At 41.4% G+C, this 22011-nt stretch overlaps 2 protein-coding genes across 3 annotated transcripts in view; one reads left to right on the forward strand and one right to left on the reverse strand.

Annotated features, from left to right (window-relative positions):
* The window catches only part of COL4A5 (collagen type IV alpha 5 chain), a 365159-nt gene that overhangs the window by 36418 nt on the left and 306730 nt on the right, over window positions 1-22011 (forward strand). The gene's annotated exons all lie outside the window — the stretch shown is intronic.
* On the reverse strand, window positions 3258-3716 carry LOC308239692 (ubiquitin-conjugating enzyme E2 N-like; the record flags this gene model as incomplete). The annotated part of the gene is made up of 1 exon (XM_080652506.1): window positions 3258-3716. One exon carries the CDS (start codon window positions 3714-3716, stop codon window positions 3258-3260), a length of 459 nt encoding a protein of 152 aa, XP_080508632.1.

The following is a 22011-nucleotide window of genomic DNA, read 5'->3' on the forward strand; positions in this document are numbered from 1 at the left end:
TCTAAGTGTTTGAATTTTTTTTATTGATTTCAGAGAGGAAGGGAGAGGGAGAGAGAGATAGCAGCATCAATGATGAGAGAGAATCATTGATTGGCTGCCTTCTGCACACGCCAGGGATCCAGCCTGCAACCCAGGCATGTGCTCTTGACCAGAATTGAACCCGAGACCCTTCAGTCCCCAGGCTAATGCTCTATCCACTGTGCCAAACCGGCTAGGGCTAAGTGTTTGAATTTTTATTATTTTTATTATAGTTGATTTCTAATTTTATTGTGATTTGAGAAGATGCTTGATATGATTTCAATCTTCTTGAATTTGTAGAGACTTTGCCCATGTGCCAATATGTGATCTATCTTTGAAAATGTCCCATGTGTGCTTTAGAAGAATGTATATTCTATAGCTTTGGGGTGGAATGTTCTAAAGACGTCGATTAAGTCCATCTGATCTAGTGAGTTGTTTAAGATTGCTGTTTCTTTGCTGATTTTTTGTCTAGAGGATTTATCCAGTGATGTTAATGGGGTACTATGATTGTATTGCTGTCAGTCTCTCCCCTGATAGCTCCCAGAAGTTTGTTTTTTTTTATGTATTTGGTTGCTCCTGCATTGGGTGCATATGTGTGTACCAGAGTTGTCCTCTTGTTGTGTCTATCCCTTTAGAATTATGAAGTGGCCTTTCTTGTCTCTTGTTATGGTCTTCACTTTGAGGTCTATTTTGTCAGATACAAGTATTACTACCCTAGCTTTTTTTATTTCCATTTGCCTGAAAGATATTTTTCCATCCCTTCACTTTCAGTCTATGATAGTCCTTTGATCTGAGGTGGGTCTCCTGTAGACTGTATGTGTGTGTGTGTGTGTGTGTGTGTGTGTATATATCATGTTTTCTTATCCATTCAGTCACTTGATGTCTTTTGATTGGAGCATTTAATCCATTTACATTTAATGTTATTTGCCTATGTTCCTTCCTCCCTTTCTATTTCTTCTGTTTACAGCATTCCCTTTAGCATTTCTTGCACTGCTGGCTTGATAGTGATAAACTCCCTTAGCCGTTTTTTGTCTGGGAAGCTCCTGATTTCCCCTTCAATTTTGATTGATAGCCTATTACTGAATATCAAATTAAAGAATAAAAGCAGCTCCCTTAGCAAGTACTAGAGGGTTAAATATAAGAATAAGTAACTGAGAATTTGACACTCTCAAAGGAAGAAGCCTTTCTTTTTTTTTTTTTTTTTTTTTAAATATATTTTATTGATTTTTTACAGAGAGGAAGGGAGAGGGATAGAGAGTTAGAAACATCGATGAGAGAGAAACATCGATCAGCTGCCTCCTGCACACCCCCTACTGGGGATGTGCCCGCAACCAAGGTACATGCCCTTGACCGGAATCGAACCCGGGACCCTTCAGTCCGCAGGCCGACGCTCTATCCACTGAGCCAAACCGGTTTCGGCAGGAAGAAGCCTTTCTGATGACACTTATGCAAAATGGTAGGTTGAGATTTGCTCATTGGGTCTATAAGGAAGTCTCAAATGTCTCAGCAAACCCCAAATGCTGATCAGATTGGTGCTTGCTAATAACACCCTTCAGTGATTACATGAATTTTCAGACAAGAACTAAGAAAAGTGTCATAACCCAAATGCCTGTCACAAATGTTGTTCAACATGGGAAAGTCCTACACAAAATCTGTCACACTCCTGCTTTGCTGGGACTCTCATGTACAGTAATTTTCAAACATTGTGGCAAGATACCAATGCTCATCTAGCTAATTAGACAACACAAACACATTTATTTCAAATTTCAAGGGGGTAAAAAAAGTTAAGATATGATGTTTTATGCATGCTCAGGGCCAACTTAAAAATACTCCATTCAGTGACATCATAACACAAATTTGCATCAGTGAAAAGAAACTGGCATAATCCACTTCTTACCATTCAACTTGTCAGATGGTGAAGACCAAAACAGAATATTTCACTAGTTTTAATTTTTAAATATGATTGTCACATTGGGAAAATGAAATAAACACAGTAAAATATACTGTACAAAGGCGAAGTAGAATAACAAAAAATATTTTACTAAAACATAAGATTTACAAAGTTTCCAGATAAGCCATACAAAATGGTCACAAGCTTTTCTTGAAGGGGGGATTCTACATTTGACAACAAAGTCACAATGTTATTTGTGAGGGCCATGGTGTTTGTTTAATGTTCCCATTTTGGTTCAAACAATCAAGCTTGTCCACTTACAGCATCTAAATAAAGTCAGACTTGGCTAGAGAGCATATTCTAAAGAACTGGTTAGCTGCTTTTAGCCAATGCATAGATCATCATAAAAAGGGAGAAAGGAGCCCATAAAATTAAAATTGAACTAGTTACTCCCTCAAAAAAACCCCAAAAACCTACACCCCTGCAGCTAACCCTGACAAGTACCTTCATTCATAGTGCTTTATACTTAAACCATGATAGGGGCAAATGAATAAAAGCAGAGAGTGGTCACTGCTTTTAAATGTTTTATAACAGTCCAGATGGTACTTCTAGCCTCTGTTCATGCTTTATAACAGTGAATCAGGAGAAGACATAGATTTGCTAATGTGCATTTAACCACCAAAGGACTGAAGATGTCTGGGCTTTTGTTCTGTAACTAACTAATGGCCCGGTGCACAAAATTCGTGTACGGGGGGGTGGGAGGTTGTCCCTCAGCCCAGCCTGCACCCTCTTCAATCTGGGACCCCTCAGGGGATGTCCGATTGATGGTTTAGGCCTGATTACACAGGGATCCCTGCGGGATAGGGCCTAAACCGGCAGTCGGACATCCCTCTCATAATCCAGGACCACTAGCTCCTAACCGCTCACTTGCCTGCCTGCCTGATCGTCCCTAACCACTCTGCCTGCTGTCCTGATTGCCCCCAATTGCCCCCCCTGCTGGCCAGCTTGCCCCCAACTGCGCCCCCCCCCCCGCTGGCCTGTTTGCCCCCAACTGCCCTCCCTGCCAGCCTGCTCACCCCCAACTGCCCCTCCCTGCTGGCCTGATTGCCCCCAACTGCCCCCCTCTGCTGGCCTGCTCGCCCTTAACCGCCTCTGCCTCAGCCCCGCCACCATGGCTTTGTCTGTAAGGAAGTCCAGAAGGTCTCCCGGAAGGTCTCCTGGTCTAATTAGCATATTACCCTTTTATTAGTATAGATGTTCCTAAGACTGTGCCCATTAAATGCAAACAAAAACGGAAGAAGTCTTGGCAGAACAGGAGAAATGATGCACACTTGATGATAAGATTGATTTAAATATTATTCATGGCATATAGCCTAGTCCATGCTCTAGCTGTTTCTATGGCTTGGGCTTCATTGGTTTTCCATTGTTCTGCTACATCATTTGCTAATGGGTCATCTGGATTGGGAGCACTTAACAAAGCCTGTATCGATAGCAGAACTGTGTGAAACTTCAGTGCTGGGGACCACTTATCTTTCAAAATATCTAAACATATTCTTCCCAACTTGTCTACATTAGGATGATAAGTTTTGGTTATGAAACATACTTTAGGTGCTGCCATTGGGTATTCTTCTGGAAGGAATAGTTCAAGTTTAAAAGTCCCTCCCTCAAAGGGGGAATCCTGGGGGCTAGCAATGACCACATGAAAATAACCGGCATTGTTCTCATTTGGTTCTGCTTTAATGCCAGGAACTGGTTCTGCCAGCAAACGCTGGGTTTCCTTGATAATCCTGCAGGGCAGCCCATCCATCTTGTCAGATGCCAAGTTTGGCCTCGGTCTAGTCTCCGGCTCCGCTTGCCTCACGCACGAGTTTGCAGTGATTGTTTTAGTCATATAAGAGCCTGGTCATGTTTTATCTCCTTAGGGAGGTGGTTCAGGGACTAAAATTTTAGTAATTTTATTGAGCAGGGAAGCTAATAGAGGAAAATTAGGAACCTATAGTCTGCAATAACCAGCCAAGCCTAGAAATCTACAAAGCTTCCACTTAATTGTGTGTGTAGGAAATTCCTGGATTACCTTAATTCCTTTTGGAGGCAGCTGAATTCCTTCAGAGATTAGATCATGTCCTAGGTCAGTGGTCGGAAAACTCATTAGTCAACAGAGCCAAATATCAACAGTACAACGACTGAAATTTCCTTTGAGAGCCAAATGTTTTAAACTTAAACTTCTTCTAACGCCACTTCTTCAAAATAGACTCACCCAGGCTGTGGTATTTTGTGGAAGAGCCACACTCAAGGGGCCAAAGAGCCGCATGTGGCTCGCGAGCCACAGTTTGCCAACCACTGTCCTAGGTAATGAACAGTATCTAAAGATAATTGTAATTTTTCCTTAGAGAGTTGTTTCCTTTTCCAGATATCTGTTGCAGTCAATAAATGGAACCTTTTATGAACACCTCTTTGGTAACTGAGCACAAGAGGTCATCTGTATATTGTAAAAAGGTTTATTTCCCCTGGGGAATTTGAGGGTGCTTAAATCTTGGTGAAGTACTTGGGAGAAATAAGAAGGGACCTCAGGGAACCTTTGTATAGCTGCCCAGGTATACTGTAAATGGTTAATGTAGCCAATGATAGGAGTGATATATTTTTAGTTCTCTACATCTCCAAGCTAAAAACTCCATTTAATGTTGAGTTCTAGTTGTTCTTTAAATATGTGGATACCAATCTTTTATTATCCTATATAATAAAAGCCTAATATGCTAAGAGTCCAGTTGCCTGTTCAACCCAAGTGTAATATGCTAATGATATGTTAAGGTCATTCAACTGCTCACTATGACATGCACAACCACCAGGGGGCAGACAGTCGACTGGTTGACCAGTTGCTATGATGTTCACTGACCACCAGGGGGCAGATAGTCAACTGGTCGAGCAGTCGTTATGATGTGCACTGACCACCAGGATGCAGACGCTCCGACCAGTAGGTTAGCTTACTGCTGGGGTCCGGCAGATCAGGACCGAGCGAGATGGGCCGGACACGCCCTGGAGTCTTCCTGCAGTCCCTCCCCAGCTGGCCAACCTCCTGCATCCCTCCACAGCCCTGATTGTGCACCGGTGGGGTCCCTCGGCCTGGCCTGCTCCCCCTCACAATCCAGGACCCCTCATGGGATGTTGGAGTGTTGGTTTCGGCCCAATCCCACAGGCCAAGCTGAGGGACCCCCCCCCCCCCGCCACTGGTGCACAAATTCATGCATCATGCCTCTAGTCCTATATAATAAAAGTGTGATATGCTAAGTGTCCAACCAATTGGTCAACCATTCAGTCAACTGCTCAACCAGTTGCTATGATGCACGCAGACCACCAGGGGGCAGATGCTCCAATCAGTATGTTAGCTTGCTGCTGGGGTCTGGTGGATTGGGACTGGGTGAGAGGGCTGGACATGCCCTGGAGCCCTCCTGCTGTACCTGCCCGGTGGGCCAGCCAACCTCCCACAGTCCCTCCCTGGCCGGCCCCCATCGGCCCCAATCAGCCCGATCACCAGCCAGGCCAAGGGACCTCACCTGTGCATAAATTTGTGCACCAGGCCTCTAGTATATATATGTTTTGGTAAAGTTTTCTTCCAATCTGTTGCCTGCCTATTCAAATTTCTTTTTTTTAATTATTAATTTTTTTCAATTACAGTTAACAATCTTATTTTGTATTAGTACAGCATAGTGATTAGACAATGGTGTTTTTGATGAGAAGTTTTTATTTTTAATGAAATCTAACTTACTATTTTTCTTTTCTTTTTCTTTTTTTGTATTTTCTGTATCTTGTCCATCCAACAAATTGCTTCTTATACTAAGGTCACAAAGATAGTTCCAATTTTTTTCTATGAGCTTTAAAATTTTATCTTTTATATGTAGGGGCATTATTGATCTTGAAGTAATTTTTGAATGATATGAAAGAGGGACTGACATTTTGTTTTAAAAATATGAATATCTTGCCCTACTCGGTTTGGCTCAGTGGATAAAGCGTCGGCCTGTGGACTGAAGGGTCCCAGGTTCGATTCCAGTCAAGGGCATGTACCTTGGTTGTGGGCACATCCCCAGTAGGGGGTGTGCAGGAGGCGGCTGATCGATGTTTCTCTCTCATCGATGTTTCTAACTCTCTATGCCTCTCCCTTCCTCTCTGTAAGAAATCAATAAAATATATTTTTTAAAAATATGAATATCTTGTTTCATCAAAATTCGCTGGAGAGATTTCTTTTCCCAATGAAAGTTTCTGGTACTATTTGAATTTATTTGTGTGTGTCTAATTTTGGATTCTCCATTTTGTTTCACTGGCCTATTCATTCACTAATATCACACTGTCTTTCTTGTGGAAGCATTATAGTGAGTTAGTCTTAAAATCAGGTAGAGTTAAGTATACAACTTTCCTCCTCTTTGTCCATTTCTACAAATTATGGGAAAATTGATAGCAATATTTAGATTCTAATACATAAACTAGCATATATTTCCATTTAATTAAGAACCTTCTAATTTTTCTAAGCAATATTTTATTACTCTTTCTATATAAGCGTTGCATTCTCATTAAGTAATTCATGATTTTAGATGTCATTGTAAATATTATTATTTGAATTTTTATTTTTTAATTGATTTAGTATTATTTTGATTTTTATATAATTACTATTTATACTGTGATATTACAAAAGTTACTTATTTAGATTCAATAGTTGTTTTAAAGATGACTTGGAATTTTCTACATTTAACAATCACACCATCTATATAATAAAAGCTAAGTGACCTTTACAGCAGAATGACCAGAACGACCAGTCACTATGATGCACACTGACCACCAGGGGGCAAACACTCAACACTCAGAAGCTGCCCCCTGGTGGTCAGTGCACTCCCACAGGGGGCGCACTGCTCACGGCTGGTGAGCATAGCAGTGGTGGCAGGAGCCTCTCCCACCTCTGCGGCAGTGCTAAGGAGCAGCAAGCAGGTGGGCAGATGGGTCCCAGACTGCGGGAGGGATGTACCACTGCCGGCAGGTGGACATCCCCCAAGTGGTCCTGGACTGTGAGAGGGCGCAGGCTGGGCTGAGGGACACCCCCAGTGCATGAATTTCATGCACCAGGCCTCTAGTCTTCAAATAAAATAATTTTATTTTTACCTTTCCAATCATTTTACCTTTTTTTGTTAATTCTCACCAGAGGATATTTTTTCCATTGCTTTTCAAAGAGAGTGGAAGGGAGGGAGGAGGAAGGGAAGGAAGGAGGAAGAGAGAGAGGGGAAGAGAGAGAGGTGGGGGAGAAAAAGGGAGAGAGATTTGAGAGAGACACATTGACCTTGGTTGCCTCCTGAACTTGCCCTGGCCAGGGGGACCCAGGGAGCGAACCTGCAAACCAGGTATGTGCCCTTAATCAGGAATCAAATCTGCAACCCGCTGGTGTGCTGGCAGACGCTATAACCACTAAGCACACCAGTCAGGGCTTATTTTACTTTTTTTTTTTTCTTATGCAATGGCTAGGCACAATGGCACAGTGTTGAATAGAAATGATGAGAGAAAATTTATGTCTGTCCCCAATTATAGGGAGAAAATTCTTCAGTGTTTCATTATTAAGTATAATGAATGCAAATTTTTCAGTGCAAATTATTATGGTGAAGAAATTACCTTGTACTTTTAGTTTGCAGACCATTTTTTAAAAGCATACATTTTTATTGATTTCAGAAAGGAAGGGAGAGGGAGAGATAGAAACATCAGTGATGGAAGAGAATCATCGCCCCCTACTGGGGTTTGAGTCAGAAACCAGAGCATGTGCCCTGACTGGGAATGGAACTGTGACCTCCTGGTTCATGGGTTGAGGCTCAACCACTGAGCCATGCCGACTAGGCTGGCGACTATTTTTATTATGGATGATGTTGAATTTTGTCTAATGAACATGTAATTTTACATGTAACAGATTCCTTTAGTCTGTTAATGAATAGTATTTATTTATTTATTTTTTTATTGTTAAGCCAATGTTGCATTTTCAAAATTAACCACCACTATTTTACCAAGGTGTAATAGTGTACACACACACACACACACACAATGTAGTCAGTTTGGTAATATTATATTAAATATTTTTGCATCTTTGTTCTTGAGGGATTTTTTTTTTGTATAGTAGTCCCCCTTAATTTATGAGGGATACATTCCAAGGCCCCCATTGGATGTCTGAAACAGCATATACCAAATCCTAAAAATACTATATTTTTCCAATACATACATATCTATGATAAGCTTTATTTTATACATTAGGCACAATAACAGATTAACAAAAATAATAATAAAATAGAAAATTATAGCAATATAGTGTAATAAAATTTATGTGAAACTGGGTCTCTCTTTCTCACAATATCTTAATATACTGTAGTTACACTTCTTCATGAGATGATAAAATGACATGTTGAGTCAAGAACTAGCATCTTTTCACTTAAAGGAAGCACAGTAAGATATTTCTTTGGCATATCTGAATTGCCCGAATCATTGCTCTTGCACCTTGGGACCGTTATTAAGTAAAATAAGGGTTACTTGATTACTTGAACACAAACACTGCTTTACGGTGACAGTCAATCTGATAACCATGACATCCAACAAGTGATTAATGGGCAAGTAGCTGTACAGAGCATGTGTATGCTGGACAAAGAAATGATTTACATCTTGGGCTGGACAGAGTGGGGATGGCATGAGATTTCATCCCACTACCCAGAATGGCATGTAATTTAAAAATTGTGAGTTGTTTGTTTCTGGAATTTTTCACTTAAAATTGTCCAACTGCAGTTGACCTCAGGTAACTGAAACCACGGAAAGCAAAACTGCAAATAAGGGAAGGAATACTGCATTATATTTTCTTGTAATTTATTTGCCTAGTTTTTGTATCAATGTAATAGAGGCCTTCTAAATGAGTGATTTTCTTCCTACATTTTCTAAAAGTGTTTACAGCATTGGTATTTTTCACTTAAAAAAAGTTTAATATTTTCATTTGAAAGTAAATGATTGCCAATTCAATTATGATGTTCTTTTTTTATAAGACATATCTATGTGTATGAGAATTTATAAATAATCCTATATAATAAAAGGCTAATATGCAAATAGACCAAATGGCAGAACAACTGAACAACCAGTCGCTATGATGTGCGCTGACCACCAGGTGGCATGTGCGGGACATGGCAGGCATTGGCAGCAGGCGGCAGAGTGTGGAACATGGTGGGCATTGGCCACAGTGGGATGGTGGAGCAGGTGAGCGGGGGCACCAGACCAAGGTGGGGCACCAGTCACTGTCATCGGGGCAAGCCTCTGGTGGTTACTGAAAATTCTTTGCTCCTACATGCCACAGTCCCACCCGGTGCTTGCACCTGCTGTTGGCGCTGGCCCCACTCGCACTCACTGCCAGTGCCAGAGCCACTGCTCACAGCTGGTGCCAGCGCCCAGTGCCAGCCCCCATCACTCGGTGCTGTCAGTGAGTGTGAGCAGCGGCTGCCGGCCCCGATCACCCCTGAGGGCTTCTCCGCCTCCCCCTGATCTTGAGGGGCAATCAGGGCAGCAGCAGCCCCTTGCACCCACTGATAGTGCTGGCCCCAATTGCTCTATGCCATCAGCAGGTGCGAGCAGGGCTGGAGCCATCAGTGCATGGGAGTGACAGGAGCAGGGCTGCTGGCAGACAGGGGACCAGGGGCTGTGGTGGGAGAGGCTGGGTGGCGGCACAGAGGATGGGCCAAGACCCACCCCTCTGCCCACCACAGCCTCGCGGCCCACAGTTCTTTTCAAAGTGCACAAATTTGTGCACTGGGCCCCTAGTATTATACAGTATAATATACTAGAGGCCCAGTGCACAAAAATTCATGCATTGGGGAGGGGTGTCCCTCAGCCCAGCCTGCCCCCTCTCACAGTCCGAGAGCCCTCAGGGGATGTCCTACTGATAGGTGCAGTCTGGCCTCCCTCTGCGGGAGGCCATCAGGATGATAAGGGGAAGGCACCTCCCCCACCACTCTGCTGCTGCTGCCACTGCCACTGGTGGCCACCGCAGCTGTTGGCCCTTGGCCCTTGCAGCCGCCAAGGTGTTTTCATCAACATCAAACTCCAGTCTCTTCACCACAAAAAAATGACAACTTTCTTTAGGCATTTTCAAGATGTCTCTTTCATAGGATATGACATTTTTTTATTTCATTTTTTTATCCTCCCTGAGGACATTTTCCCATTGATTTTTAGAGAGCATGGAAGAGAGAGGGAAAGACAAAGAGAAACATCAATGTGAGAGGAACACATCAATTGGTTGCCTCCTGCATGAGCCCTGACCTGGGCCCACGATGCAGCAGCCATAGGGGCTGCTGATCAGGCCCTGCCTCTCTCTCCCGGCCTCACAGCAGCTGCAGTGGCTGCTGATCAGGCCCTCTTCCTGTGCAGGTACGTGGAGGCCCCTGCCATGGCCCTGCCCCCGATGCTGCAAGTCCCTGCCCACACACGCCTGCTGTGCATGCAACCTGCTGATCGGTCATTACTGTGACGGCATCCTGGACAATTTGCATATTCCTCTATTATTAGTATAGACTAGAGGCCCGATGCATGAAGATTCATGCAAGAATGGGCCTTCCTTCCCCTGGCTGCTGGCACCACCTTTGCTCTGGCCGGAGCTGCCTTTCTGCTCCTGCCCGGAGCCGCCTTTCCACCTTCCCACGCTGCCCAGAGGTCCGGAGTGGCTGGGGTGGTGCAGAATGCCTGCGTTGTTGCCATGGTGATGACGCAAGCATCCTGCCCTGCCCCTGGCCACTTGGCACCTGCATATGCAAATTAACCTGCCATCTTTGTAGGGTTAATTTGCATACTCACTCCTGATTGGCTGGTGGGCATCACAAAGGTTATGGTCAATTAGCATGTTACTCTTTCATTAGGTAGATGATATATACTAAATGTACTAAATACACTATTATATTATCTTATATAAATTATATAATAAACCATATCATATATATTAGGTACATACATAATATATGTGCATGCAAATATATATATATATATATATATATATATATATATATATATATACACACACACACACACACACACACACACAGATACACACATAAATGCACATTTACACTGAGAGGGACAGATTGATAGACTCTGGTATTTGATACATTAATATATCAGTGCAATCCAATTTTAACTGTTTAACAAATGTTGGGAGTTTGGGGATATTTTTGTTTTTTTTTAATAGTTTTTGGTATTTTTATATATTTTTTCTAGACTGAGAATATCACTTTATAGTTAAAAAGGAAAGAAAAAACCTGAACTGTATTTGTTCTTGGGAATTAAAAAATAAAGGATTTCTTAAGCTATAACAGGCACATTTGAGAAATCACTATAATACTATGTGGTAATTAAAATTCTAGTGATGTTCACATATGAGATCCCCCTCCCTAACACCAAACCATTAGTGATGTCTGAGTAGGTGTAGAATTTCAAGTTCCTATGGAAATTGCCAAATGATTAAGGAGACATTTACGCTCTTTGGAAATAAGTCCAAGTTTTTTTTTTCTTTGTCTTCAAAGGCTTAAAGAAATGAAAAACTTCACAGCAAAATGCACTTTTTCCCCTTTGATTTAGAGCACGGAAGGCTACCCAATGTCAGGAGACATTGGAAGAATTTGGCTTGATTTTCTAAAGTTGTTTGGGAAGGGTAAGGGAAATGAGAGAACAACTTAAAAGAAGCAACTAAATCTGGTTAATGTAGCCAATAATAAAATAAAAATTTTAGAACATGTAATCTATTGTGATTGCTCCAGTTTTCCAGGCCAATTAAGAAATAATCTTTATTGCTCAAAGTCTCAAGACATACTGGGAGAAATGCATGGATACTTAATCAGATACCTGTAAAAATAAGTGGGTGACAGTTTAGAAGTGCTATCTAAACTGTTTAACTACTTATTTGACCTTTAACAAAGGTATATGACAACTTATAAGTTTTAGAAGTAACATTGAGAGCACAAAAATTACAAGACTTTTTAAAAAGGTTCATGTAGCCCTGGCTAGTGTGGGTCAGTTGTTTGGAGCATCATCCTTGTGCACCGGTAGGTTTTGAGTTCAATTCCCAGTCAGGGCACATACCTAGGTTGCCATTTGATCCCCAGTCGGGACCCATAGATGTTGGTAGATCTCTCGCTCTCGCTCTCGCTCTCGCTCTCTCTCTCTCCCTCTCCTAAAAATGAAAATAAAAATAAAAGATGCCTGTGTATCCAGCCGTAGGCAAACTACGGCCCGCAGGCCGGATCCGGCCCGTTCGGCTGTTCTATCCAGCCCGCGGAGCCGAAAGAGCGGAGGGTTCTCTTGCTCTCCCCTCCGCTCCTTTACTTTGAATTTATATTAGTTCACACAAACACTCCATCCATGCTTTTGTTCCGGCCCTCCGGTCCAGTTTAAGAACCCCTTGTGGCCCTCGAGTCAAAAAGTTTGCCCACCCCTGGTATAGACAGAGATTCTTCCAATAAAATTGTGGAAAGATATATAATAATTATAAGTCTATTTATTTGGGCTGTTTCATATCAACTGTGAGGGGTGAGTATAGCAAGAGGAGTGGGACCAGATGACTAAGGAAGGATGACAGGTTGTTGGGAGAAAAACTGGAAAAGAAATGATTAGAGAAAAATTCTCTAAGGGTATTGGGCATAGAGTGAGGACAGGTTTTTCTTTCTCCTAACTTACAAATTTGTGTGATTTTAGGATGTTCCTATAAGCATCTGTACCTAAAATATATTATTGTCATCTGGCCAGCATGTCTCAGTGGTTGAGCATCAACCATGAACCAGGAGGTCACGATTGGATTCCTAGTCAGGGCACATGCCTGGGTTGCAGGCTCAATCTCCAGTGTGGGTCATGCAGGAGGAAGCTGATCAATGATTCTCTCTCATCATTGGTGTTTCTATCTCTGTCTCCCTTCCTCTCTGAAATCAATAAAAATATATTAAAAAATAAAAAATCTTATTGTCAGATAAGTTTAGGATTAAATGATGCTAGGGACAAATAGTGAGGCCATGATAATATGAAGAAAAAATGAAGGAAAGGAGTAACATCTTATTTGCCCGATTTCTCCAGCTCAGTATTTCATAATGTGTAGTCGGAAGAGTACCCACAGTTGTGTCACTTGAGATACTTACTAAATACAGTCCTGAACTCCACTTCAAACTTAATGAAATTCTGAGCCTTTGAACCAGGGATCAGCATTTTTAACAAGTTTCACAGATGACTCATAGCAAAGGAAATTTTGAGAACTGCTGCTATCTAGTATATAAGGCTGATTTGTTCCCATTGTTTCTAATCCATCACTCTCCTCCTTTTTCACCAATCATCAGCACCCTTTAAATACACATGTGAATAATTTCTTTCACCTGGAATAGATGTCACTTATTTAAAAATTGTTTTGCCTTATCACTCCTTTTTTCAGTGTATTGCTTATAGCTTTTTGATGTTATGCCAAGGTACCAAATTGAATAATGCATATTTAGGTAAGAAAGTAGTACAGGGCAAGTCACCTAGTTTGTGAATTAGCTTAGGCAACTACCTGTTGGACAGTTGTATCACCTTGTGGCTTTATTTCCTCTGCTCATTATTGGGTACACTCTAATTGTTGTGAAGTTATACATAAAGTTTATTTACTTTTAGTCGGAATGATCCTAACCAGAAAGCTATCTGCTGTGATTGTTATGGAACTAAAGTAGTGTGAGAAAGTTACCGTGAGCCATGACATAGTTTTGTAAATGAACTTTCAGGTATATATTACTACAAAGTGTTTGGGACATTACATATCTTAGTGCTTTTTGTAATTTAGGTATTTGGTACTTTGAAAATTTATAGAAAGAATTCTACTTGTCTTCTTTTTCCCCATATTAGGCAATCATCAACGTCTTGTTGGATTATTTGTGTTTCCTTCTTTTACTTTGATTATTTAAGAGAGAAAACCAAGGAAGAAGAAACTGGAGTTCCTACAGTGGTGAAAATTGAAGTATCACCTTTGTTTTTTTGCATCTAGATCATTGATGAATATGGACAGGACCTAGAAAGTATAGACTAAAACCAATATATGGGGCAGGTTTCAGAAGTAGATTGTTTGTTAGTCCAGATATCCATGTAGTAAGTAAGCATGGTTGCAAGTGTGGTAGGTATTATTCACAAGTGAGTTGAGTACAGTAAATATCCCCAAACTCCCAACATTTGTTAAACAGTTAAAATTGGATTGCACTGATATATTAATGTATCAGGAGCCAGAGTAGCTGGTAGTAGGCAATATGGAGAAATCCAAGTAAACATTAATTTTGGTGGTAGAATTGGAGTAATGATAAAAAAAAGTTTTACAGTAACCACTGCCTAGATTTTACTATTAAATTTTGCTATATTTGTTTTATCTATGTGTCAACTTATCAATTCCATTATTTATCCGTTATTGCATATTATTTTTATTTATTTAAAAGAAAATTTTGGACAGGCATCCCAACATGCATCAGAAGAATTAATATTAAGATGACAATACTTCCCAAATTGATTTAAGGATTCAGTGCAATATCCATAAAAATCACTGTGGGCTTCTTTGAAGAAATTGAGAAGCTGACCTAAAATTCATATGGAAATGCAAGAGACTCTGAATATCCAAAGCAATTGTAAAAAAGAAGATCAGCTTGAGGACTCACACTTGCCAATTTCAAACTTACTATTAAGTTAACATAATCAAGACTGTGTAATACTGACATAAGGAATGACATATAGATCAATGGAATAAAATTGAGAGTTCAGAAATAAACCCTTATTTATATAACCAATTGATTTTTGACATAGGTGCCAAGACAAATAGATAGAGAAAAGAATAGGCTTTTCAACAAATGGTATTGTGTCTGCATGCAAAATAATAAGGTTGGATCTCTACTTTCACCATATACAAAATTTATTTAAAAATGAATATTTTAGCCGAAACCGGTTTGGCTCAGTGGATAGAGTGTCGGCCTGCGGACTGAAGGGTCCCGGGTTCGATTCCAGTCAAGGGCACATACCTTGGTTGCGAGCATATCCCCAGTAGGGGGTGTGCAGGAGGCAGCTGGTTGATGTTTCTCTCTCATCGATGTTTCTAGCTCTCTATCCCTCTCCCTTCCTCTCTGTAAAATATCAATAAAAATATATTTAAAAAAATTAAAAAATAAAAAAAAAATAAAAATGAATATTTTATATGAAACTACAGGCCTGGTGCACAAAATTCGTGTGTGGGGGGTTGTGTGTCCCTCAGCCCAGTCTGCACCCTCTCCAATCTGGGATCCCTCTCACAATCCAAAACTTTTGGCTCCCAACCGCTTGCCTGCCTGCCTGCCTGATTGCCCCTAACTGCTTCTGCCTGCCAGCCTGATCACCCCCTAACCACTCCCCTGCCAGCCTGATCGATGCCTAACTGCTCCCCTGCTGGCCCGATTGCCCCTAACTGCCCTCCCCGCCTGGTCACCCCTAACTGCCCTCCCCTGCTGACCTGGTTGCCCCTAACTGTCCTCCCCTGTAGGCCTGGTCTCCCCCAACTGCCCTCCCCTGCTGGCCCAGTAACCCCCAACTGCCCTCTCCTGCAGGCCTGGTTCCTCCCAACTGCCCTACCCTGAAGGCCTGGTTCCCCCCAACTGCCCTACCCTGAAGGCCTGGTCCCCCCAAACTGCCCTCCCTGCAAGCCTGGTTTCCCCCAACTGCTCTCCCTGCAGGCCTGTCCCCCCCCCCCCAACTGCCCTCCTCTGCCGGCTCAGTCACCCCTAACTGTCCTCCCCTGCAGGTCTGATCACCCCCAACTGCCCTCCCTTGAAGGCTTGGTCCCTCCCAACTGCCCTCCCCTGCTGTCCTGATCGCCCACAACTGCCCTCCCCTGCTGGCCATCTTGTGGCAGCCATCTTTGACCACATGGGGGCGGCCAACTTGTGTGTTGGAGTGACGGTCAATTTGCATATTACTCTTTTACTAGATAGGATATACGGAATAAGCAAATCTATAAAGACAGAAAGTAGATTAGTGGTTCCTCAGGGCTGGGAGGGTATTGGAAGAAAACAGGGAGTGACAAATGTGAACAAGTTTTCTTTTGGGGATGATGAAAATATTCTAAGATCAATTGAGATGATGGTTGCAAAACTCTCTGAGTATATACTAAAAACCATTTAACTATACAGAAATCATGGCCTGATAAGCTGTTAAAGAAAAACAAGTAAATTGCAGAAATCAGTTCATTTCCCCCTAATACTTCAACACATATATTATTAGTATACATTTAACATTTCTTTACATATTTTTCTTTTGATGTAAAAATTATGTAAATTGAAATGCATATATCTCAAATGTGCATTCACTGAGTTTTGACAAATTCATATACACCTGTGTAACCCATTTCCTTCACATATTATATAGATCATTAAACTCACCCCCAGGAAGTTCCCTCTTGTCAACTTCCCCAGTTAATTTTCACACATATCCTAGGCATTCTTTGATCTTTGATCTGATTTTTTTCACCACAGAATCATTTTGCCTGGTTTAGTATTTTGTATAAGTAGTACCATACAATAGATACTTTTTCTGTAAGACTTTCACTCAGACTTCTATTTCTGAGTTTAATTAATGTTTCATTCCTTTAATGGCCGAGTCATATTCCATTGTATGAATTTATCAAAGATAATGATACTCAACTGTCCTCTTTAAATTATCTGGATATCATGTGTAAAACTTCAATGAATATTTCATTACAAGCCATTTTGTGGACCTATGTTTTTATTTCTCTTGGATAAATATGTAAGAGTGGAATTTTTGGGTCATAGGGGGAGTATATGTTTATCCTCATTTAAAAAAAAAGTCCTGCCACAGTTTTCCCAAAATGGTTGTGCTATTTTACATTATCAACTATGTATAATTCCAATTGTTCCACAGTCTCTACAATATTTTATGTTGTTGTTCTTTTTATGTTTTTACTTAGATGAGTATATAGTACTATCTCTCATTTTGCTTTTAATTTGCATTTAGCTAATAACTAATGATGTTGATCAATTTTTCATATCCTTTTTGCCATTTGAATATCTTCTTTTGTGAAGTGTCTGTTCAAATTCTGTGCTTGTATTTCCATTAGGTTGTTTTTATCTTTGTTGTTGAGTTATAAGAATTTCTTTTATGTCCTAGCTATCAGTTTTGTCAGGTATATGTATTATGAATAAGTTTTTCCATTCTCTGGCCTGCACAATCATATTCATGATGACATCTTTTGGTAAGTAGACATTTTAAATTTTGATGAAATCTTATTTATCAATTTTTTTCTTTTGTGATAGTTTCATTTTTGTCCTGTCTAAATAATATTTGACTGACTTCAAATCATAACAATGTTATGCTATATACTTCTCTAACAACTAACTGTGTCTTTTAGCTTTGATGTTTTTATCAATGATCCATTTCAAATACTTTTGTATGAGATAGGGATTGAGGCCCAGTTTCTCCCATAAGGATATCCCAGAACCATTTTTTGAGTATATATGTTTTCCCTATTTGGTTGCTTTGGCAACAGTATTGAAAAATTCAATAAACTATCCTATATAATAAATAGGTAATATGCAAATTGACCATCACTCCACCACACAAGATGGCCAGCAGGGGAGGGCAGTTGTGAGCGATCAGGCCTGCAGGAGAGGGCAGTTGTGGATGACCAGGCCAGCAGGGGCAACCAAGCCAGCAGGGGAGAGCAGTTGGGGGCAACCAGGCTGGCAGGGGAGGACAGTTGGGGGGGACCAGGCCTGCAGGGGAGGGCAGTTAGGGGTGACCGGGCCACCAGAGGAGGGCAGTTGGGGGTGACCAGGCCTGCAGGGGAGGGCAGTTGAGGGGGGACCAGGCCTGCAGGGGAGGACACTTAAGGGTGACCAGGCCAGCAGGGGAGGGCAGTTAGGTGTGACCAGGCTGGGAAGGTAGGGAAATTAAGGGAGAATGGGCCAGCAGGGGAGGGCAGTTGGGGATTACCAGGCCTGCAGGGGAAGACAGTTAGGGGCAACCAGGCCAGCAGGAGAGGGCAGTTGTGGATAACCAGGCCAGCAGGGGCAACCAAGCCATCAGGGGAGAGCAGTTGGGGGCAACCAGGCTGGCAGGGGAGGACAGTTGGGGGTGACCAGGCCTGCAGGGGAGGGCAGTTGGGGGGGACCAGGTCTGCAGGGGAGGACAGTTAGGGGTGACCAGGCCTGCAGGGGAGGACATTTAGGGGCAACCAGGTCAGCAGGGGAGGGCAGTTAGGGGTGACCAGGCCAGCAGGGGAGGGCAGTTAGAGGCAATCGGGCCAGCAGGGGAGCAGTTAGGCATTGATCAGGCTGGCAGGGGAGTGGTTAGGGGTGATCAGACAGGCCGGCAGAAGCGGTTAGGCGCAATCAGGCAAGCAGGCATGCAGGCGAGTGGTTGGGAACCAGCAGTCCTGGATTGTGAGAGGGATGTCCAACTGCCCATTTAGGCCCAATCCTAGTGGGGTGCCAGATTGGAGAAGGTGCAAGCTGGGCTGAGGGACACACACACACACACACACACACACACACACACACACACCCATTCACAAATTTCGTGCATCGGGCCTCTAGTATTGTGTATAATTGATTTATTTCCTAATTCTAATGATGATACCATAGTCTTTTTAAATTGAATTATTTTGGGTGACATTGGTTAATACAGTTATATAGGTTTCAGGTACACAGTTCTATAAGACAACATCTGTATATTATACTGTGTGTTTACTACCCCAAGTCTAGTTTCCTTCCATCACTATTTATGCCCCATTCACCCTTTTCTACCTCCCCAACCCCTTTCCACTGGTAATCTCATATTGTTCCCTGTGTCCATCAGAATTTCTTTTTTTTTATTTGCTTAATCCCTTCACCCTTCTCACCTACCTTCATCCCCTTTCCTCTGACAGCTGTCAGTCTGTTCTCTGTATCCATGAGTATGTCTCCAATTTGTTTGTTAGTTTATTTTGTTCATTAGATTCCACATATAAGTGGAATTATATGGTACTTGTTTTTCTCTGACTGGCTTATTTCACTTAGCATAATGTTCTCCAAGTCCATCCATATGGTCACAAAAGGTAAGATATCCTTCTTTTTTTAAATCCTCACCCAAGGAATTAGGATTTTCCATTGAGTTTTAGAGAGAGTGGAAGGTAGGGGGAGAGATATATATAGAGAGAAACAATGATGTGAGAGAGAAACACATTGATTGGTTGCCTCCCACATGTTCCCCAACTGGGCAGGCATTGAACCTGCAACCCAAGTAAGAACCCTTGACTGGGAATCCCACCCACAACCCTTCAATGCACAGGCCAATGCTCTAACCACTAAGAAATGCTGGCCAGGGAAGATTTCCTTATTTTTTAGGACAAAATAGTACTCCATTGTGTCAATGTACCACAGCTTTTTCCCCACGCACCTACTGATGGGCACTTGGGCTGCTTCCAAATCTTGGTTGTTATAAATAATGCTGCAATGGACATAGAGATGCATATATTCTTTTGAATTAGTGTTTCTGGTTTATTTGGATATATTCCCAGAAGTGGAATCACTGAGTAATAAGGCAGTTCCATTTTTATTTTTTGAGGTAACCCCATACTGTTTTCCACATGGCTGCACCAATTTGCATTCCCACCAACAGTGAATGAGAGTTTGCTCTTCTCTACACTTTGCCAACACAAGTTGTTGATTTTTTTAATGATAGTCATTCTGATGGGTATAAGGTGATAATCTCATTGTGGTTTTAATTTGCATTTTTCTGCTGATTAGTGACATTGAGCATCCTTTTATATGTCTACCAGAGGCCCGGTGCATAAATTTGTGCACCGGTAGGGTCCCTCAGCCTGGCCTGTGCCCTCTCACAATCCCAGGACCCCTTGGGGGATGTCAATCTGGCCTGCGGGGATCAGGCAGAACCGACAATTCTACATCCCCCAAGGGATGTAATAGTGCGCAAAGTGGCAGGCAGCTGGGGAAGAGCCCAAGCCCTGGCCGAGCACTGCCCCACTCCCACTTATCATGGCCCAGCTGTGCCGGCCGCTGCTGCTCGGTAGAGGTAGTGCTGCCTCGGAGGTAGGAGAGGCTTGTGCCACCACAGCTGCACTTGCTAGATGTGAGCCCACTGTGGGAGCACACTGACCACCAGGGGGCAGCTCCTGCATTGAGAATCTGCCCCCTGGTGGTCAATGCATGTCATAGCTACCGGCCAAGCGGTCAATAGGTCACTTAGGGTTTTATATATATAGATTAGCCATTTGTGTGTCTTCTTTAGAGAAGTGTCTATAGGTGTTCCCCAAAATGTATACACACTAACAGCTGATAACTCACTTAATTTTGAAAATGAACTGTGTGTTAATAAACACTGACTTTATAACCATTCACAGTGTGTATACATTTTTTGAGGACACCCCATATTCAGGTACTTTGCCCATTTTTAAATTGGATTGTTTGATTTTCTGATGTTGAGATTTATGAGTTCTTTATAGATTTTGTATATTAACACCTTATCTGTTACATCATTGGCAAATGTGTTCTCCCATTCAGTAGGCTGTCTTTCCATTCATTTGGTTGATGGTTTCCTTTGCTTTGAAAAAAAACTTTTTAGTTCAATGTAGTCCCATTTGTTTATTTTTCTTTTGTTTCCCTTGCCCAAGGTGATATATCAGAAAAAATATTGGTACAAGAAAAGTCTAAGATTTTACTGACTATGTTTTCTTCCAGGATTTTTATGGTTCAAATCAAGCATTTAAATCTTCAATCATTTTTTTTTTGTTTATTCTTGTATGTGGTGTAAGAAGGTGGTCTAACTTCATTTTTTGTATGTCCAATTTTCCCAACACCATTTATTGAATAGATTATCTTTTCCCCATTGTATGTTCTTATCTCCTTTATCAAATATTGACCATAAAAGCTTGGGTTTATTTATGGGCTCTCTATTCTGTGCCATTGATCTCTTTGTTTGTTTTCCTGCCCCTACCATGATATTTTGATTATTATGGCATTGTAATATAGTTTAATATCAGATAATGTGATTATTCCAACTTTATACTTCTTTTTCAAGAATGCTGTGGCTATTTTAGGTCTTTTGTGGTTCCATATAAATTTTTGAAATATTTGTTCTAGTTCTGTGAAATATGCCATTGGTATATTGATAGGAATTGCATTGAGTCTATAGATTGCTTTGGGCAGTAAGGGCATTTTAATGACTCTAATTCTTATCCATGAACATGGTATATGTTTCAACTTATTTGTATCTGCTTCAATTATTTTTTTCAGTGCCTTATTATTTTCTGATTACAGGTGTTTTACAACCTATTCCTAGGTATTTTTTGTAACAATTGTGAATGGATTGTTTTTTTAGATTCCCTTTCTAATACTTCATTACTGGTTTATAAAAATGCAGTTGAATTCTGGAGATTATTTTGTATTCTGCTATTTTACTGAATGCATTTATCAGTTCTAGTTATTTTTTGGTGGAATCTTTAGGGTTCTCTATATACAGTATCATGTCATCTGTAAATAATGACAGTGTTCCTTCTTCCTTTTCAATTTGAATGCCTTTTATTTTATTTTTAAAAATGAGTTTTATTGATTTTATGGAGAGAGGAAGGGAGAGGGATAGAGAGATAGAAATGTCAATGAGAGAGAAACATCATTGATTGGCTGTTTCCTGCATGCTTCATACCGGGGCAGGTATCCTGACCAGTAATTGAACCCAGGGACCTCTTGGTTAGTGGATCGATGCTCAACCACTGAGCCACACTGGCCCAGCAGGATGCCTTTTATTTTTTCTATTTATTTGTCTATTTGCTGTGGCTAGGACTTCAAGTACTGTGTTGAATAAGAATGGTAAAAGCAGACATCTCTGTCTTGTTCTCAATCTTAAGGGAAACACAGTTTTTGCCCATTAAATATGATATTGGCTTTGGGTTTCTCATCTATGGCATTTATTATGTTGTTGTATTTTCTTTTAATTCCCACTTTGCTCAGAGTTTTTAATGTTAAATGGGTGCTTGATTTTGTTTATTTATTTACTTATTTAATTATTTTGTGGGTGCTGGATGTTATCAA

The sequence above is a fragment of the Plecotus auritus genome, assembly GCF_963455305.1.
Source record: "Plecotus auritus genome assembly, chromosome: X".
Classification (NCBI taxonomy): Eukaryota; Metazoa; Chordata; class Mammalia; order Chiroptera; family Vespertilionidae; genus Plecotus; species Plecotus auritus.